Genomic DNA, 19,704 nt, shown 5'->3' with positions numbered 1-19,704 from the left:
TTATCTTTAATCTAGTACAAACTGTCGTATGCGTAAGACGTTTACGTCAACCACGTTTGCGTAAACAAACACTTGGAAGATATCATTTAATATTGACTTAATCATGTGCATATGTATTTTTAAAAAATTTAAATTTCATCTTTATTTTTTATTGTACTCCGCTAATTTTGAATATACATAAGAACTAACTCCAAATTCGAGGGCATTTTTCTGTTGTGATGTTAAATCCGCTTCATTTATTTTATTTGCTAAAACCATAAACAAACGGGATGTCATAGTTGGATTGTTCATTCCAGATTCACAGTTTTCTGTAGATGATGCCTCCGAAATTTCATTCATTTCTTTAAATCTTTCTTTTTTCCGGTTTGATGAAGGTACGTATAGCATATCACCGTCACCATCACTTGACAAATCGGTGCTTACCTCAGGCTCAGGAACTACTATACTTTTAGATCTGGGAAAACGAACAAATAATAAAATAAAATATTGTACATACAATTTATGACCGATTATGGTCAATAGCCTATTGATTATTAGAAATTATAAAAAAAACATATAGGAAACGGATTTTTCATTGCTCATGAAATACTTACGGTCGGTATACATAAAAATCGTCAAGAAATCTTAAAGAGTCAGCATATTTATATTTTTTAACGAATCCGTTTTCACTAATTGTTCTTATCTTATATTTTCGATAACTATCCTTTAAATTCCTCCATTTCCTGTTCGCGTCATTAGCTAAATGTATACATTTTTAGACAAAGTGCTTGTTTAAAAGAGTTTTGTTTTCGTACCTGTTAAACCGACTCTTTTTCCTATTTTGTGAAATAAATATTTCTTATAATTATAATCTTTGTATTCCATAGACTGCATATTGTAAAAACAGTCATATTTTTTAACTTCATCTATTAATTTCTCATGTAAATCGTTTCCTTTTACTAGTTCCTATGAAGATACAAAAAAATAAGCTAGTAATATTACTGATGGTTTTAATAATGTTAAACATACTTCTGAAGACATGGGACTAAGTGGACATTCAGTGTCACTAGTTTTCTGTTGTGTTGTTAAGTTTTCATCGTTAATTTCTGTTTTGCTTAAGATCTGAGTTGTACTGGTATCTATATTTGCAGGTGCGGTTTTTGCATTGTTTACAGATGATGCATCCGAAAATCCTTGCATCTCATCAAGTGAATTTTCTAAATAAGGTTTTGTTTCTTTTGTTTGTTGTTGGTATTCATCATCGCTGGATAGATCCGTGCTTACCTCAGCATCAACTGAGATGGGAATGATAGTTTTGTATCTACACAAACTTTAGATGTATTCAGTAATTCATGAACATATGTATGTAAAAGATTTTAATAGAAATTCTTACGATCCCGGAAAATTATCCAGAAATTTCAAAGCTTCTGCATATTTATATTGTCTACGAATTCCACCTCCAGCCGCTCTTGATTGTTTATATTTTCTGTAATTATCCTTAAGATTCTTCCATTTTTTCTTGGTTTCATTACCTTAAAGAATAATTTTTGTACTAGTGTTGTAACAAATTTTCCCGTAAAATTCTTTAAAGTTTACTTACCGCTGCCAATGCCAATATCTTTGCCAATATTTTTCCACAATTGTTCCTTATATGCGAATTGTTTATATTGAGCAGATCGCACATTATAAAAACAATCATGTTTTTTAACTGCTTCTATTAACTTAATGATTATATCGTTTTTATTCATATTCTTGTATTTTATTAAACATATTTTAGGTCGATATTTTTACTACAGCCGCTCTACGTCGCGACAGCTGTTTTAAGACAATAGTTGTGTTCGCGTTCTTGATAATTTGCACAAATTATTACTGGAAGTTACGGGTGAGAATGTTAAGTGACAGTTCGTTGATAGAGAACTTGATACATATTTATTACTGTAAATTTTTTTATAATTTATAGTTTTAATGCTATAATTACTATTAAGCAGAGGTCGAAAATAACTCGTCCATATACCAAAAAACCCAAATTGTTATTTATATTTTTGTGATAAAAATAAATCACTGAAAATAACAGTTATAAAATGTTTTCTATTTAAATGGTTTGGTATGACCATTATTCGTTTTTGTTGATTTTTAATGGTTTGATGTGAGATAAACAATTAATTTTTTCTTGTTCTTAATAACTGTTACTTTCTCTTTTATTTACATACAATAACATATTGTTAGTAATTTTTAACAAGTTATGGAAATAATATGATAAGTATGAAGTAATGAAGTCTGAGTAATTGAAATGATATTTTTTTTGTTAATTTGTTATAAATCTGTTGATAAATTTTGTATATTTAAGCGTTGATTTGCATCAAATGCATGTTTGCGATTTATTTTTCATGTTCGCAAATAAAAGTCACAATCTAACTTTTATGAAAAAAATAAATTATAAATCACTCATCCAGATTATTTGTGTTTGTTTCTTTTCTGTTTCTCTCAACCCCAAACCTAAAATGTTCTTGAATAAATCACTCTATCAGTGATATATCACAACAAATTATTTTTAAATGGCTGCGAATGAGAATTTACCATTGAAATGAAAGTGAACCCGTTATTTTCGGTCTCTGCTATTAAGTGCTATTTTTACTTTTTGTATGCGTTTGTTGATCAAAAATCATTTTGTTATTAGCATTTGGTTTCTTTGAGATTTAACAGCGATTTTAGTTTATGGAAAACTTTTACTTTTCAAATGTTTACAAATAGAAACTTACAAGTTTTTAGAAAATGCTAGATAGGTAACTGAAAACCAAAAACATAGGGAGGGTAACGTAGAGACGAGACCAATGCGAATTTTTAGACGCGAATTATCTACAAATACGAATTGGGCTAGGGCAAGGCGCACTGAGCGTCGAATTAGAGTCGTTTATGGGAATTAAGAACATCGGGAAGTAAAAATATCCAAGTAATAGGTATTTCAACTCGTTTATGGGAACTAAGGAAATCGGGAAGTAAAATACCCAATTATAAGTAATATTAATGTAAATAAAAGCAAAAAACCTAAGAAATACTAGAAAAATGTAATTTAACTTTAACAAAAATTACTAGTTGGAATCCAGGTATAAGGGTTCCAAAATGAAAAAAAAAAGTTTATTACGGGAAACATGGGTAGTGGCATAGAGTATATATTCTGAAAGTATATATACAGTTCTTTTTTTTTTTTTGACATGAGACAATCGTGGTAAATATCGTGTGATTGGTTCCTCCAAATGGCCAAAAAAATAGTTGCTAGTTTATTACGGGAAACATGGGTTGTGGCGTTGTACAAGCCGTATAGTCATCTCGAAATTTCAGTGAATCAGCATATTTATATGGTTTAACGAATGAGCCTTTTTTATATCTTCTGTAACAATCTCTGATATTTGTAATCTTCTTTTTGGTATCATTAGCTTCAAAAATTGTTATTGTTAACCAAAAAGGGTTTGAAATATAATATAGCAGTTTTTTAGTATAAACTGAAACGACTCTGAAAGTTGCTCTAAAGTCTGGAATTTGCAAAAACAGTCACCCCTATCGTGGTTGGCGTAAACGTCCAACGCCTACGACAGTTTCGTACTAGATTAAAGATAAAATGCAAACTGTTTCTTTAATCTACTACTAAACTGTCGTAGGCGTAAGACGTTTACGCCAACCACGATAAGAGTGAGTAATTTAACTTCATATATTATACATGTATTTGGATCTATCTCTTGTACCACTATTATTCTGTTGCGTTTTACAATCTTCCTCGTTTTCAACACAGACGAAATATGTTAATTTTGTGTTCCTCTATATTTATAATATCTGATTACTTCTGCACACGATTCCTCCAAAATTTCTCCTCTTTTAGTTTTGTTTGATTTACTGGAGGTTGGTACATACATAGTATATTTATTCATCACTTGATAAATCTGTACTTACCTCAGCATGAGGTGACACATTTGAAGGTTTTTGATTATTCTTCGATATATGTATTAACAAATTTTTACTAAATGTTTATTATTCCGTAAATAAAACTAGCTTTACATTAATGTTATCCATTAAAAAATCTCAGCATAATTTATTTCATTTTTTTAACTTATAAATAGAAATTTATTTCATTTTTGGGGTTATGGACTAAAGTCCTACTACAATTTTGAATTCACGCTCACATACACACAATAACGAAAAATAAAGGAAAATATAACAGTTTTTTTTTGTATTTTGTAAAGGAAAATTAAAAAACAAATAAATATGTATACTAAAGGAGTAGTATTATCAAGTTGTTAAAACATATATTAAACTTGATATCGTTGCTTATGTCATGCCTTGCGGTAAATATCTCCTGAACCATAAGAGTAACGTCGTTCTTTGGTATCATCCGCTACCAAAACTTCTTCGTCGTATTGGTTAAGTTTTTGCATTTTCGGACGCATAATACCACGTACATCGTTAAGTGATATATCCAGATCCCTAAAGGCATTTAGCATAAATACCGCACTTATTACCACCAAAAATCCACAAATATCGCCTAAGATATCTTCGAAACGCATATGGGTAAATTCCTTAAAGAGTATCGCCGAAGCGGTTATAACCAATGTGGTAAACATGACATAGTAAATGGGTGTTACGATACCAGTGTTGAATATATCCAAAGCTTTATTCAAGTAATTCATTTGTATGGCTATAAATGTTACCGTGATTAAGATCAAAAACCAAGGCATCCAAGTGGCAAAATCATTTTTACCCGCTATTGTATCACGTATGGCTAAACCTAAAGCCTTGCACGACATAACGGTCAGCGAACCAATGCCAGAGCATAGGAATATATAAATGACAACATTTGTATGACCGTGTCGAGGTGCTACAAAACAAGCCACAAATAATGTTGAACCAATTATTATGATCACATACAATATAAAACCGGGATCTTGCAGTTTTTCAAACAGTATTTGTAAATCTTCGATTTCTTTTTCTTTCGGCGAATGTAGCACAATAATTGTTGATCCAATGATGCACAAAAAACAACCCAATTTGCCAAGTAAATTGAGTTTTTCATTGAGAAATCTGGATGCCATTACCGCAGAGATGATAACGCTTAATGCACCCAATGGCGTGACAAGTGATGCGGGAGCAAATGCATAAGCTGCAAAATTGGCAGCTTCACCTAGGCCCACTAGAATGAAAGTAAAATGATTATTATTTAAATATATAATTTATTTTTATGAATATATCAGTGTGGAAATAGATCATTCGAGTTTTTTATTTAGAAAATACTTGATGTCGCTGTTATATAAATGCTGGTAGCACGAGAAACAACCCGTAAGTTCATTGTAAATCTTAAATCATAGAATCTATTCAATACATTTGAAGTACAAAGTAATTAAGCCTATGAATTAATTCATAACGAATTCATTAACAGAATGTATAAGAAATTAAATTTCTATTGATTTCGAAAATGGAATTATGAATTAATTCGTTCGAACCATGGATTGCACTCTGATAATTTTGAATATGCATATTTAATTTTTCTCTGGGGCGGTTTATTTTATTTGCTAAATGTATTAAATACACTGTATTTTCGTCTATAAATACATTAAATAAAATAATAAATCATGATGGAATTGAGCAAAGTCTAAAATTAAATACAATTCCAAATCCAAAAAAAATCATCTATACCTACATATACCTATTAGATTTATTTATAATTAATTTTATAATCTAGCTTTAAAATAAAATTGTCAATAACAATTTGTAGGATGTAGTAGTGTCTTTTAAAATATATTGTAAAAGGAATCATTTAAATTTCATTATGAAATTAAATTTTTTTGCTCTCCTGAAAACTTGTATTTTGTAAGATAGTGTATTTGAATATAGTCTTGCATATACTAGTACTTACTCGTCAATAATCCAGCCCACCATATCCACTCTTTGAGGTAGCCAAATCCTCCAGCCGATGCTCTAACTTCACCATGCCGATTAAGACGTATTAGGGCCTTTTTCTTAATTATAAAACTCGAACCAATAAAGAAACATGAACTAATGGCCAAACCGACACCAATATAAAAATCGGTCTGGGCATAAAGCTCTGATAAAGAGGGCGTAGAAGAATCAATAGACGATGAAGTGCTACTACCGGCCACTACTGCAGAGGCTGATTGCCCCACTTTAGGGGCTTCACTTGTCATTTGCTTTAACTTTGGTTACTGAATTCCACTCTACACTGACTGTTAAGTAAATTAGATAAAAACATTATTAATAACAAAAACGCCTTGTAAAATAACATGACTCACTATCAGTTTATATCTTAAATATATTATAGTTTAATACTCTTATTAATTAGTAGTACACAACAATTAAAACTGTTCTTTAATTTTTTAATATTTTTGTTATCTATCTTATTGGAACTATAGAAAAATATTTAGTTTTTGTGGGTGAAATCACTGCCCTTCTTATTATTATTGGCCTTCGTTGAGAACAAATATTTTTATTGTTTTCCTTGTTTTTCTTCTCTTTTTGTTGACAGTGATGCCTACCTCGCAATTTTGATATGAATTCGGCTGATTAGTTTAGTTATTAGCGATTTTTTATTATGAGCTCTATTCATGCAAACACTCATTGCGTTTTCATTATTTAACTCCGTGTCGTTTTGTGCGCACAAGAACAAAACTTCTGCAGAATTACAAACATAAATTTGTTCATGTTTTTCTGTGTGGGGAATGTGTATGTTCATCTTCATAGTTTTGTTTTTAGTTTTTAAAAATGGCGACCTTACTGTGAGAAAATTACATTTGAAGTTAGATATAGTTGTGCGAACAATTGTTCTGACAACCTTGTTCGGACAAGAATTATCCTCACTCTCTGTATATACTTGCCAAATATTTATCATAACAATTAATGACGTTTGTTGTCAAGACAAAGTTGTCTGAGCAAAAGCACTAACAATTTTGTCATAACGTAGCAATAATATAATAAATGGAGACTATACCTAATTTTTTATCTTGACAACCATTTTGAAATTTATCATGATAAAAATTTATCAGGTATAGTCGGGGGTAACGAGAGAAATTCATGTGTGGACAAGAAATTGTTTGCAGAGTGAACAAATTGATGTCTTGTAAAGAACGGGGGTAATCGAAGTGTTTTAGATTACCATTCTGTTTGGTCAATATCGCCAGTATTGTTTTCACCGGTTTCAGGGGAGGTGGAATCCATACTATGTATTACTATTGACCTTAGCGGCATTTCGGATGCACCTCCAGTTTTGAGTTTGGATAAAGTTCGTCTAAACCCTTAACCCAATCAGCACCTTTGAAGGATACATCCTCCACTATGAATTGAGATATCATCTTAGAGCCTACTTTAAACCAGCTGCGATAGATCGGTGCTGACCTTCATGATCATTCTGATCAATAACTGCTGCCTGGAGATGTCCATCCTGGGGCAAAGATTTCTGTACCTTCTTCGTTGAAAAGGAGGGTTGCTCATTTCCAGATCTATCACTCTGAATGGTCTCTTTTTGGGAGCCTTTAGGAGCGTTAGCGGGAGTTGAACCTCCTGTTTACAGCGATACCGTATTACTTGATGCCTTCGATGTTGAGGGCTAAACGCTGCCAGCTACGTTTCTATTGAAATACTTTGTAAAACTTGTTTTATATACACTCTTCAATTTGTAAATTAAGTTTTCATTGAAATTTGTTTTATGTTTTTGTATTAAAAGAAAAATATATTTTTCATTCTAATTGTAACATTCAAATATTCAAATACATTATTATTAAATAAATAATTACAAAAGGAAAATAACGATGTTGTCATTACTACAAATGAAATAACAGAATCCCATATTGTGGAAGATGAATCATGTGATGTTGTTGGTGATATTGATGACACTATATCGGAAGTTTCAAATTCCATTCAGTCTGAAGTAATTTCTATAGATGATAGTGAAAACGTTTCTGAAAGTACAACAAATGAGACTTCAACATTAAGACGAAGTGCTCGTGGTTTAATCCCCAAGGTATTTACAGATTATTTCACAAGTTATAATGCTGATATACATGAACAGCCGGTAGATGATTCTCCAACAACATTTAATGAAATTGAAATTCGCGGAGATCGTAATAAGTGGATTGAAGCTGTAAAAGAAGAACTTAAATCAATGAAAGATAATAACGTTTGGACCATAGTTGAAAAACCTAAGAATGTGAAGCCATTGAAATCGAAGTGGGTATTTCGAATTAAGAAAAATGAGAATGGAGAATTGTCGAAATATAAAGCTCGGTTAGTAGCAAAAGGCTTCTTACAGAAACACGGAATAGATTACGAAGAAACCTTTGCACCAGTTGCTAAACTAACAACTATAAGAATTGTATTGGCTGTTGGAGTTCAAATGAAATTTTATTTTCATCAAATGGATGTAAAAACTGCCTTTCTTCATGGCGATCTTAAAGAAGATATTTATATGCAGGCACCCGAAGGTGTAGATGTGAAAGAAAATTATGTTTGTAAACTAAATAAATCTCTATATGGTCTGAAACAAAGTCCCAGGTGTTGGAATGAAAAAATTAATAATTATTTAATTCAAATTGGTTTCAGCAGATCTAAACATGACTACTGTTTGTATATAAGAAACAAAAATTCCAGCATCATTTATTTATTACTCTATGTAGACGATTTACTAATTGCAGGCAAACATTTATCTGAAATAACAACTTTAAAATTTGAATTGAAAAAACGATTTGAAATGTCAGACTGTGGAGAGTTAAAGTTCTTTTTGGGAATAAAAATTGAATACAATCGTGAAGATGGCATAATGGAACTATCTCAAGAATCAAATATTAATAACATTTTGAAGAAGTTTGGTATGGAACAATGTAAACCTGCTACGACACCAATGGAAAAAATGTCAGACCTACCTAAATCTGAAATTACTAATAAACCATATCGTGAGTTATTAGGTAGCTTAATGTATTTAATGCTTTGTGTTCGTCCTGACATATGCTATCATATTGGATACATTGGTCGTTTTCAACAAAACCCTACAGAAATTAATTGGAAAATGCTTAAAAGGATTCTCAGATATGTTAGTGGAACTAAATATTTTAAGTTGCAAATAAAGCAAAATAGTAATACTGAACCGTTAATTGGATATACAGATGCAGATTGGGCATCTGATCATATTGATAGAAAATCAGTTAGTGGTTACATATTTCAAGTTTATGGTAATACTATATCTTGGTCAAGTAAGAAACAAGCAACAGTAGCAACATCTTCATCTGAAGCTGAATATATAGCTCTAAGTGCTGCTACATCTGAAGCTATATGGTTAAAAGGAATCTTGAACGACTTAGCAATTATAAGTAAAAGTTATTCTGTAACAATATATGAGGACAACCAAGGATGTATTTTTATGTCGAAAAACACAGAATGCAAGAGATCCAAACATATCGATATCAAATACCATTTCATTCGAGATCATTTGGCTCAAGGTAATATAAATGTCGAATATGTTAAATCAAATGATCAACTAGCAGATATTTGTACAAAAGTTTTAGGAATTGTCAATTATCAAATTTTTAGAAATAAATTACAATTGTCAGAGTGAGAGAGGGTATTGAAATACTTTGTAAAACTTGTTTTATATACACTCTTCAATTTGTAAATTAAGTTTTCATTGAAATTTGTTTTATGTTTTTGTATTAAAAGAAAAATATATTTTTCATTCTAATTGTAACATTCAAACATTCAAATACATTATTATTAAATAAATAATTACAAAAGTTTCCCTTAATCACCTTCCTTATGTAGACCCTTAGGGGAACAATCCGGAAGTTTCCCTCCTCTCTTTACCGCTGTTATCTTACATGTTGTTGCGTTACAAACATTAGCAGGAATCCATAATTCTCTCCTCAAGTGTAGGGTATAAATCGCGAAAAAAAAAAAATACCAAAACACCAACAAAAAATCCAGATCCTAAATAATCGCCAAAATTAAAAAAAACGCTAAAATACCAAAGTCGACAGCGCTGCTATTCATATTAACAATTTAAAAACCGTTTTAAAGTGCATTTATTCAGTATACAATTGCTTGTCATTTGTTTAAATACAGGTATTCTATCGAAAATGTTTATCAATTGTGCTCATTTGTCCCGTGGAACAGCCAAAACGGCTAAAGCATTAATTAGATATTACGCATCTGCTGTGACACAAACACACCAACAACAACATCAAATTGTATTGTCAAAATCGAGAAGTTTCCTGTTAGCTGTCAGAGGCTATCACTGCTGCAGTCAGAAAATCTCTTCAACTTTACCGGTTTGTTTGTCAAACTCTTCAACAAATATTAGTTTTGCTTTGAAACGAGACTTTGCGAAAATGGCTTTGAAAAGTTTCCAGGAACATGAAGTTGTTCCCGATGTTGTCGATACTGCTCCAACTGAAGTGTTGAGTGTTTCCTACGGTGATCTTCAAGTCAAAGAGGGCAATGTTTTAACACCCACTCAGGTGCAAAATAAGCCTCAATTGAGCTGGAATGCAGATGCTAATGCTCTTTACACCGTTTGCATGACCGATCCAGATGCACCCAGCCGCAAGGAAGCCACCTTCCGTGAATGGCACCATTGGCTAGTTGTCAATGTGCCCGGCTCTAAGGTCAGTGATGGTGAAGTTTTGTCTGACTACATTGGTTCGGGACCACCACAAGGTACTGGCCTACATCGTTACGTGTTCTTGGTTTACAAACAGCCCTCAAAATTGTCGTGCGATGAAAAACGTTTACCAGGCAACAGTGGTGATGGACGTGGTGGTTTCAAAATTGCTGCCTTTGCTAAGAAATACCAATTGGGCAATCCCATTGCCGGTAACTTTTATCAAGCTGAATGGGATGACTATGTACCCAAATTATATGCTAAATTGGAAGGCAAGTAAATTGGTTTGCAGTGAAAATAAATAATCTTAGTATCATCATTATACTGGAAGTTACATAATGAAAAAAATTCCTTGTTAAAAATTAAAAGACATCAGAAACCAAGTTTCAGTTGCAAAATTTTTCTTAAAAAATTGCAAAATTAAAAAATAAATTATGTATTATCATACAATAAATCTGTTGTTTTTTTTCCTTTCTGGTTTTCAAACTAAATGTTCAGGTGTTTTTTTATTAGTATGTTTTTTGCTTGCCAAATGTTTGTTTTTGTTCTTTCTTTATTTTCGCAATTGAAATCTGAGTGGTGCTTGCTTTTAATGAGAAGGGTAAGTTTTATTATCGCAAAATCGTTTTTATTTGCTTTTGTTTTGTTCTGAGAAGATTTCAACTTTTAATAGGGAATATTTTATATGTATTATAATAAAAAGATTCAGAATATATGACCGAATTTTTCTGTTGTGGTTGAAAAATGTTAGTTGGGGTGACATACATACATTCCTTTACTTAAATAGTACATCTTCTGTGTCAAATGATTTTCTATTGTTAGTATGTATCTATGGATATAATCGAATCAGTCGTTTGGTCAAGTAAACAAATCTAAAGCTTTACTAATGGTACATACAAACCAATTCAATTTGTTACTTATTTACACATTTTTACTTGAACATAAATAAACCGATTTTACGTTTGAACCTTCATTGGATTGTAATTGTGGTTTTATAATAAGAACCATAAGAAATATGTTAAATCGGTCTAACTCATTAAATATTTATAATCAGGGGGGTTATAAGGTAATTCCTTCCGAAAAGAAATTCGTTCGAATTTGTATGCTTATACATTGTATTTCGAAAGTGTTTCGTTTCGAATCGAATTACATAGTAACCCCCCTGGACTGATCGCAAATTTGAATAAATGATAAATCACATCTTTTGTTTATATATACAGAGTAAAACAATGAAAAATTTATAAAAAATAAGAGTAGGTAAATAGTATCATTTCGTAACTGAATGATTATTACATATTTATTATATTTGCCATTTTTACCAGGGTCCAAATTACAGCATTCGTGATCGAATAAGCTTTTGTATCGAAACATGATTTCGATATCAAAATTATAATAAAATGTATTAAATTTCTTGCTCGATATCGAATGCCATAAGAAAATTACGATCAATTTTATTCGATATCGAATGCGGTAATTCGGCCCCAGTACATCGAACCCTAAGAACGAAAAAAACTTAACTGCATAACAACAAAATTTACAGGATAAGAATTTTTGTGATTGTTTGCATGTTTGAAGTGTGTGCACTTAAGTTAAATTTGGTTATACTATAAAATTGTAACGGTCAACGAAAGTCGTATACATATCGAGACATAACCGCATAATTATCTTAACCAACAATGTAGTTGTTCTGAACTTAAAATTTGTTTGCGGTTGGGGCTCGATATTTTCGCTGTTTGGGGTCGATATGTAAATTCGTACATCCTTCCTCTCGGTATGAAGATTTTGCTAAAATAAAGCGGACATGTAAGTACTTTTATAAAATTATCATGGTTGCCCATATTAGATGGCGACAAATTGTTACGTCGCGTCAACTGTAAGTAAATAAGAGAACAATTTTAGATCTAATTCTCAAAATATAGGATATTTGTGTACCTCAATAGTTGGTAGTGAGGAGCTTAAAACCTGTAATCCTCAACCCTAAGGGTCCTTGAGTGAGGGCTAAATATACCTTTGTCTAGTAAATAGAGGCTTAGATTCAGTTGTAGAAGCCGCATCATCGTCAACTGACTCGATATTTATCAACGTACTATAGGCTTCATTATCTCCGTAAAGAGAGAAGTCAATGTCCTCACCGGTATCGGAGTGGAAGTCAGAGTCGGTAGTTGTATAACCATCTTCATATTTACTACCTACAAAATTGGACTCTGTACCAGCAACTGCTAGATCACCTTTATAAACGTTTAGCTGTATCTGACCCCAGGCGTATGACACCACATTGTCAGACTTTGCTAAGTGTGGTAGAGTTTCGGCATTTAATATAACTACCACTTGTCGACGATTTCCTTCAGCTTTTCCAAACTTCCAGATCTTCCAATTATGAGTTGGAAGACCTGGATTGCAGTCCTTCAACAATTGCAGTGTCGCATTAGCGTTTGTGGGTTTTGCCGGAATCCAAGCCTGAGCTCTAGGCATGGAGGGAATTTCTCTCCTAGGCACAACATCTAATTTAGCACCTGGCCAGATTTCATACAGTCTATTGACCGCCTCTTTGTACAACATAGCTGATCTTTGGTCTCCAAAAGCCATCAGCTTCACTCTGCCCTGGTACCAGCCTGCGTCACGAACGAGAGGAACAGCAATTGGTTTATTTCCAAGTACCTGGTAGAAGGTATCGACAAGTTTTTCCTCGATCTCACTCCATTTGTTCCTAGGAATACAAAAATCAGCATTGCTTCTGTTTATGACCGCCATTACAATTTTGTTTTCGGCGATCTCAACAAAAGGTTTATGGACGACTACTGGATCAATGCTGTTAGTTATCTTTGGCCGTTTACGAAATGGCTTATCATATGTTATTTTACCAAGCGGTTCCGACAAATCTCTCTTAGTGACATGTTTGCCTCGGTCGCTGTTAGTTTCCTTTGACCGTTTAGATAATGGCTTTTCATTCGTTGAGCAAATACTTTTATCAGATAATTCTTTGTTGGTGATATGTTTATCTGTAAAAAGATCGCTGTTAGCTACTGGATCAATGCCGTTAGGTACCCTTGGTTGTTTAGGTATTGACTTAACATCTGTTGAACGCATTATTTTATCAAGCGGTTTCGATAAAACACTATTATAGACATGTTTGTCAAGTACGCTGTTAGTTACCCTTGGCCATTTAGCTATTGGCTTATCATCTGTTGAACGCTTTATTTTATCAAGCGGTTCCCATAAATCACTGTTAGAGACATGTTTGTCACGATCGCTAGTACTTGGATTAGCATCATAGCTTTCTATAACGCTCTTTGCCCATATTAACGTAGATTTTTGATCTTCGCTTAAAGAGTTTGTATCTAATTTACTCAATTTGTCCACCATTTTATAACACATCCTTTTACGATTATGTCTACGTTTGGACGTAGCTGTTCCGCTTTCCTTCAGCCTGTCTTTATTAATGTTTACGGATGCGGAATTGACCGCACTCGTCACATCATGTTGTTTAAGATTTTTGTTATGACCTTTTCCATTAATTGTCGTTTGTCCTTGTGTATTTGTGTATTTAGAATAGTTTAAAGAATAGTTCATTTGTTTCCCACGAGTGTAGGGGATTTAAGATCCACCACATCATAGCCCCCAGTCATGTGGTAAGGGCTTGTATACTTGCCAAGGTGCCCAGGTATTAGCAAGGCTCCGTAAGAATACAGCCGGTTTCCCCTGACTGCAAACCAGACCGATAGGCACGGGTCGCATAACACCTCGGTTTAGGGTACTCCCTCCTCCTTTATCCGGGCTTGGGACCGGCGTACCACACAAGGCGGTAGGCGGAGTTAAAAATATTTGTAAGTTTGGATAGTTTTTTCCTAACAATTATGGAAAAAAAATCATTTAATATTGATATTCATTAACGAATATTGACATATGTACATAGTAAATTAAATGAGTCTATTACGATTAAAAAACTGAAATCATATAAATAACTTTACCACAAAGCTATAAAAATTTGATGGGTTCAATGTAATTTAAAATTTACAAAACTAATCAAAGTAATTTCAGTACAACTATTGCACAAATATTTTCTTTAATGTTTTTAGTAAACTATTAAAGGCAGTGTTTTCCAATCTGTTATCTCATGTCCAAATATTGTATATTTTGATCAACTTCATTCTTTGGAAAGCACCGTATAAATGGCATATTTGATATGAGGTTTTCACCTCAATGCAAAGTATTGAAATCGTGCATTTGACAATTGATAATAGGATTATGATTGATCCAATAATCAATGAATTATGGTCAAAACAAACTAACATTTTTCAAAACGTTAGTGCTTGTATATCAGTTAACCGAAAACTCGTTTGTTCTTCGCAATATCGGTTTTATGTGAACCGGTTAATTTAAAATTTGCCGCTAGAATTTGTTTATTTATATTCATTGTAATACACATTTTATGAAACATTGGGTCTGAATTATAATCTAAACTGATGATATAAAAAGCTCTTTTGATAAAAAAATTTCAAGCATTACAACAATTCTAAATAGTATAGGACGAACTTACAAACTTATTCAGAATCAATTACACATAATGATTCTGAATCTTATGTATTGAATTCAAAACTTACAGACGAGTTTACCAAACGATTAATTGAATTTGATGTACATATTATGTTCATTCCATAAATTTGACTTGATTAGTGTGTTTTGTTCTTTAAGTTTTATTTTATTGATCGTTTGTAAAATTTTATATCGTTAGCTTAGTGAGCAGCACACTTTGCTTAAAAAACGTTTACACTAATTTTGTTTTTCTCGTTGTTATGTAATAGTGCTGTTCAAAAATTTAAAATTATTAGCTCGGTGAAATGAATTGGGTATAACTACGTTAATAAATATATAAGACTTGATTAGAGTAATAAAACTAATATTTTTGGACGATATGTGGTATAGGGTATAAATAGGATTGTAAGAATAAATTTGGTAGAAACATTTTTTTAAATCCCATACTTCTAGCATGGTTCTAATGTATTTTGTTATTGGTTTGTGCTAATGTGCTCTTTAAAAAAAGTTTCGTTTTTGGTATTCCGCAAAATTTTTTCGCAAATACTGCCCTAACCCAACATTTGACAAAATCCGAAACCGAATATTCGGTCGTTATCTAAATAATGTATTAAAATGTATTTTTTATGTTGAATTTTAATGAATATAGTATATGGTAATTTAGTGAACATACATATTTTCAAATATTATTTACATCGGAAAGGCAATTTTTTGATGTTCTGGAAGCCAACATTCAGTTTTACCTTGACGAGGTTGTGAGTTGTATTGGTTTTGAAAATAATAAGAGAAGGGCAATTTGTTTTGGCTCTGATGAATCAAATATAAATGTGGGTAGTGTTAGAATTAGGCCCTAATTTTGCAAATCACGTCACCATAGTGATATTTATGTGGAGAGCAAAAACAAAATTTCAAAAATTTGTTTTTGTTTTATATACAAATTCTGAACAGAACAAACGCACCAAAATTCAGGCATTGAGCGAGCCTTTCATAATTTGAAAATTTTCTCTGAGATGAAGTGCTTAGGAGTTCTTATTGATGAAATGTTAAATTTGTAAATTTTACTTTGAGATATTTATGGTTGGTAAATATAAGGAAACGGATTTTAGTTCCCTATTAATGTCAAAACGTATTGTTAGATATCTATACATTTGGAAATTTGATTGATTCAAGCATATTGTTATTCTTTTACAAGATTATAAAGGGAAATTGTCCGATCATTAAGGAATAATCCTAAGATATTATTTTCTCAGATTGCATCTGCCTGATACAGCATAAAACAAAAAAAAAATGTTCGCGTATTTATTTCCAAGAATTTAAATAATTTTATACATACTTATGTATTTTGAATTCAGCGTTATTCTTTGATTTCAGCTTTCATATCGTCATATAAAATCAAAAAAGCCGTAAGCTACATTTTAAAAATTTTACAGGAGAAGCTTCTTATCATAGGGTACAACCATGGTACAATCAGTTACCAGGTACAATTATTAGAGAGAGTTTCCAATGTTCACCCCTAAAACGTCAAACTATGTATTTAATAACTTAACTTTTTTTAATTTGTTACCGCGATATTTTTTAAATTTGTTACGTTTTAACTGAAATTATACACACTTATTAAAAAAATATAGTTTTTCTTCAATTGTTAGTAAATTTTTGTAATAAAAATTTAAATTCAATTATTTTTTTTTGGAATTTCCTTTTTATATTTTTTAATTTTCTTTTGTTTGACGTTATAGGGAATGTATAATTGAGAACATACTTTTTAATAATTGTACCTCAACTAGAGGCGCAACTGAGAGTAAGCTGAGAGTAACAATAATTTTCTCTTCACACGTACTTGTGATATGTGAATTCAACATACTTGTGAGAGAATTAAACACATCAAAGTACTTAAAATTTTAACATTGATTTTTCCACTAAATACAGACCGAACCACTTTATTACACTTCTACACAATATTTGGCAATTTTTTTGAATACTTTGCAGGACACTTTTATTTCCAAAACACATTAATTTTGCTCAAATGAAAAAAAATATTTTTTATTAATTTTTGACACTTTATTTTATTGTGGTAGAATTTAATTTATAGATAAGAGTTTAATTTTTTGGTATTGAAAATAGAACAAAATTTAAATAAATCAAAATTTATAAATTTTTATAGAACTCTGTGTGTCTGGTGAAAATTAAAAAGGCACCAATACAACCTCAAAACTATGTACTAATACATTCTCACGACTTAGGTTTTTGACAACAGACTTAGGTTTTTTCCCTCTCAGTAACGCTTCTATGGATATATTATTCTATGCTTCTAAAAATTTTCAAAATTTGTTTCATGTTAAGGTTGTTTTTTATTATAAAATTTATGAGGGTATTCATTTCAAAAAATTGGAAAATTACACTCTGATTTTTATACCCTTCACCCTCGTGAGAAGGGTATATATAAGTTTGTCATTAAGAAGTTTGCTATTTAAAATCAGCAAAATCGGTCCATAAATAACGGAGATATGAGCAAAAAACCGGGACAACCTCGATTTTTGACCTATTTTTGATATATGTATATCTGGATTACTAAGTCATTAATATAGACAATATGGATATCTAATGATAGATATTTCAAAGTCCATTGCAACGATGTAGATAAGGCTATAGTAAGTTGGACCTACAATGGGTCAAAATCGGGAAAAATATTTTTTAACCCGAATTTTTTTTTCATCAAAAAATTTTTTTTGTCATACATTTTTTTTCCAAAAAAAAAAAAATTAAAAAATAAAAAAAATAAATTTTAAAAAATTTGGAAAAAACTTTTTTTAAAAAAAATTAAAAAACAATTTGAAAAAAAAAAATTTTTGAAAAACATTTAAAAAAAAATTAAATTTTGTTTACTATAGCTCTCTTGTTTAAATTTGTTTTTTTTTATTAACTATCAATATTTACAAGGTTTTTTTTTTTAAGTAAACATATTTTGAGATTTTATCAAATGATATTACAACAAATATTACCATATATTAAAAAGTATAACTAAAATTAAAAGTATGTTAAATAGTATTTATAGAAAAAAGATAGTAAAAAAACTATATCTATATCACAAAAAAAAAAATAATAATAATAATACTGAAGAAATTGGCCTACGTCTATTACTAACATAATCTATGTTTAAATAGATTAGCTAGTCATTAACAGTCAATTTTCTTAAGTGGTCAAAGTTTGAATGTCTGCATTTTTCTAAAAATGTCAGGGTCAAATCTTCAATAATGCTGTTTATGGTCTTTTAAGTAAGTCCCTTGTGGGAAATCGCATAGGAAGATTAAATATTATCTTTAAGTTCTTGTTCTGTATAATCTGTAATTTTTTTCTATGTGTTTCCGCACAGTTTATCCATATCGGACATGCATATGTTAAAATTGGTCTGATGCTAATTTTATATAAAAGGAGTTTATTTTCAGAGTTCAGTTTGCTCTATTTAGAAGGGGATATAGGGATCTATCACATGTTACTGCTTTTGAACAGATATTGTCTCAATATTCTTTAACAAACACAAGAAAAAAAAATAAAAAAAAAATTGTATTTTTTTTTTAAAAGTGTAAAAAAATCAGAGTGTAATTTTCCCTTTTTTTTGAAATGAATAACCTTTATATTTTAAAGAAAAATTTCCAATTTTTCTATTATTTATAGAGATATTTCGCATTAAAAATATGGTTATAGGTAATTTTATAATAGGAGGCACTTGCGTTTGTTTGGGGAATCAATTTTGCTGCTTGCATATTCATGCACAATAATTACCACAACTCAAACATGGCATTTTCGACATCTTTCGTCAATTTCTAACCTATGACTGATATTATTGATCCTGGGTTGTTTTTTTTGCATCGTATGATACACAAGTATCACACATACCATTCTGTTTGAAAATAAAGTTTATTGGTGTATTGTCTTCGGTAATGGGATTCAAGTTTCGCTTCTCGTATTTTTTATAATTTATCGAAGATTTTATTTTCGTCAGTACTATATCAGATTGTGTGTTATTCTAAATTTTTTCATCTACCCAATTTTTTACCATTTTTTCAATTATTTCAACACTTGACATAAACAGTTTCTGGCAAACTTGGATACGTGTTAGCTTTGAAATAATTACGTTTAGATATCAACCGCCGTGAAAATATTTTACGATTTCGTGTTTTTTCAAAAACTTCCACTTGACTTGAAAATTTCTTGGCGAATATTTTCAGCAAAGTGGGAGCAATGATGCAATGAGCTCTTTTCACAATATTTAGACTGACATCTTAACCCCATTTTCGAGATTTTTTTCCGACACAATTCCTTTATGGAAGCCTGTATACATTTTGCCAGTCATTCGGTAATTGTCATTGAAATGTTTTTTATTATCTTTTTTTTATTCACTGACTTTTTTAAAGTGAAGCTACTTTATAATTAAACTACTTTAATCGCGATTTTTGCTCTATTAACTTTAATAAACAGCTTCCTCCAAGAAAGATATTTTATTAGAAATACAACAAAAGAATAACTAACCGTTTTTAAAACAAAAA

At 31.0% G+C, this 19,704-nt stretch overlaps 4 protein-coding genes across 4 annotated transcripts; 1 reads left to right on the top strand and 3 right to left on the bottom strand.

Moving 5' to 3' along the window:
* Positions 1-112: 112 nt before the first annotated feature.
* On the bottom strand, positions 113-1,757 carry LOC135951834 (uncharacterized). Its single transcript, XM_065501569.1, has 6 exons — positions 1,580-1,757; positions 1,373-1,511; positions 1,009-1,309; positions 795-945; positions 594-738; positions 113-454 (listed from the first exon to the last, which is right to left on the bottom strand). The coding sequence occupies exons 1-6, from the start codon at positions 1,725-1,727 to the stop codon at positions 142-144; spliced, it is 1,197 nt and encodes a 398-aa protein (XP_065357641.1). The 5' UTR covers positions 1,728-1,757; the 3' UTR covers positions 113-141.
* Positions 1,758-4,030: 2,273 nt separating this feature from the next.
* spict (magnesium transporter spict) lies at positions 4,031-6,507 on the bottom strand. Its single transcript, XM_065500646.1, has 3 exons — positions 6,276-6,507; positions 5,882-6,209; positions 4,031-5,158 (listed from the first exon to the last, which is right to left on the bottom strand). Exons 2-3 carry the CDS (start codon positions 6,168-6,170, stop codon positions 4,305-4,307), a joined length of 1,143 nt encoding a protein of 380 aa, XP_065356718.1. The 5' UTR covers positions 6,171-6,209; positions 6,276-6,507; the 3' UTR covers positions 4,031-4,304.
* A 3,581-nt stretch (positions 6,508-10,088) lies between these two features.
* Positions 10,089-11,081, top strand: LOC135951265 (protein D1). Its single transcript, XM_065500884.1, has one exon. The coding sequence runs from the start codon at positions 10,104-10,106 to the stop codon at positions 10,905-10,907; it is 804 nt and encodes a 267-aa protein (XP_065356956.1). The 5' UTR covers positions 10,089-10,103; the 3' UTR covers positions 10,908-11,081.
* Positions 11,082-11,885: 804 nt separating this feature from the next.
* On the bottom strand, positions 11,886-14,427 carry LOC135952239 (uncharacterized). Its single transcript, XM_065502088.1, has 2 exons — positions 12,560-14,427; positions 11,886-12,498 (listed from the first exon to the last, which is right to left on the bottom strand). Exon 1 carries the CDS (start codon positions 14,195-14,197, stop codon positions 12,626-12,628), a length of 1,572 nt encoding a protein of 523 aa, XP_065358160.1. The 5' UTR covers positions 14,198-14,427; the 3' UTR covers positions 11,886-12,498; positions 12,560-12,625.
* Between the last annotated feature and the right edge of the window lie 5,277 nt (positions 14,428-19,704).

Source organism: Calliphora vicina, chromosome 2 (genome assembly GCF_958450345.1).
Source record: "Calliphora vicina chromosome 2, idCalVici1.1, whole genome shotgun sequence".
In the NCBI taxonomy this organism is placed as follows: Eukaryota; Metazoa; Arthropoda; class Insecta; order Diptera; family Calliphoridae; genus Calliphora; species Calliphora vicina.
This window is presented reverse-complemented; position numbering and strand designations above follow the sequence as displayed.

What these genes read in the sequence shown, in the direction of transcription:
- LOC135951834 (XM_065501569.1), bottom strand. Translation starts at nt 1,727, where the DNA reads ATGAATAAAAACGATATAATCATTAAGTTAATAGAAGCAGTTAAAAAA. An exon ending in TTAGTCCCATGTCTTCAGAA is followed by an intron (nt 946 to 1,008) that starts GTATGTTTAACA and finishes GTATCTTCATAG; the next exon opens with GAACTAGTAAAAGGAAACGA. An exon ending in AAAAAGAGTCGGTTTAACAG is followed by an intron (nt 739 to 794) that starts GTACGAAAACAA and finishes GTATACATTTAG; the next exon opens with CTAATGACGCGAACAGGAAA.
- spict (XM_065500646.1), bottom strand. Translation starts at nt 6,170, where the DNA reads ATGACAAGTGAAGCCCCTAAAGTGGGGCAATCAGCCTCTGCAGTAGTG. An exon ending in GTGGGCTGGATTATTGACGA is followed by an intron (nt 5,159 to 5,881) that starts GTAAGTACTAGT and finishes CTTTCATTCTAG; the next exon opens with TGGGCCTAGGTGAAGCTGCC.
- LOC135951265 (XM_065500884.1), top strand. Translation starts at nt 10,104, where the DNA reads ATGTTTATCAATTGTGCTCATTTGTCCCGTGGAACAGCCAAAACGGCT.
- LOC135952239 (XM_065502088.1), bottom strand. Translation starts at nt 14,197, where the DNA reads ATGAACTATTCTTTAAACTATTCTAAATACACAAATACACAAGGACAA.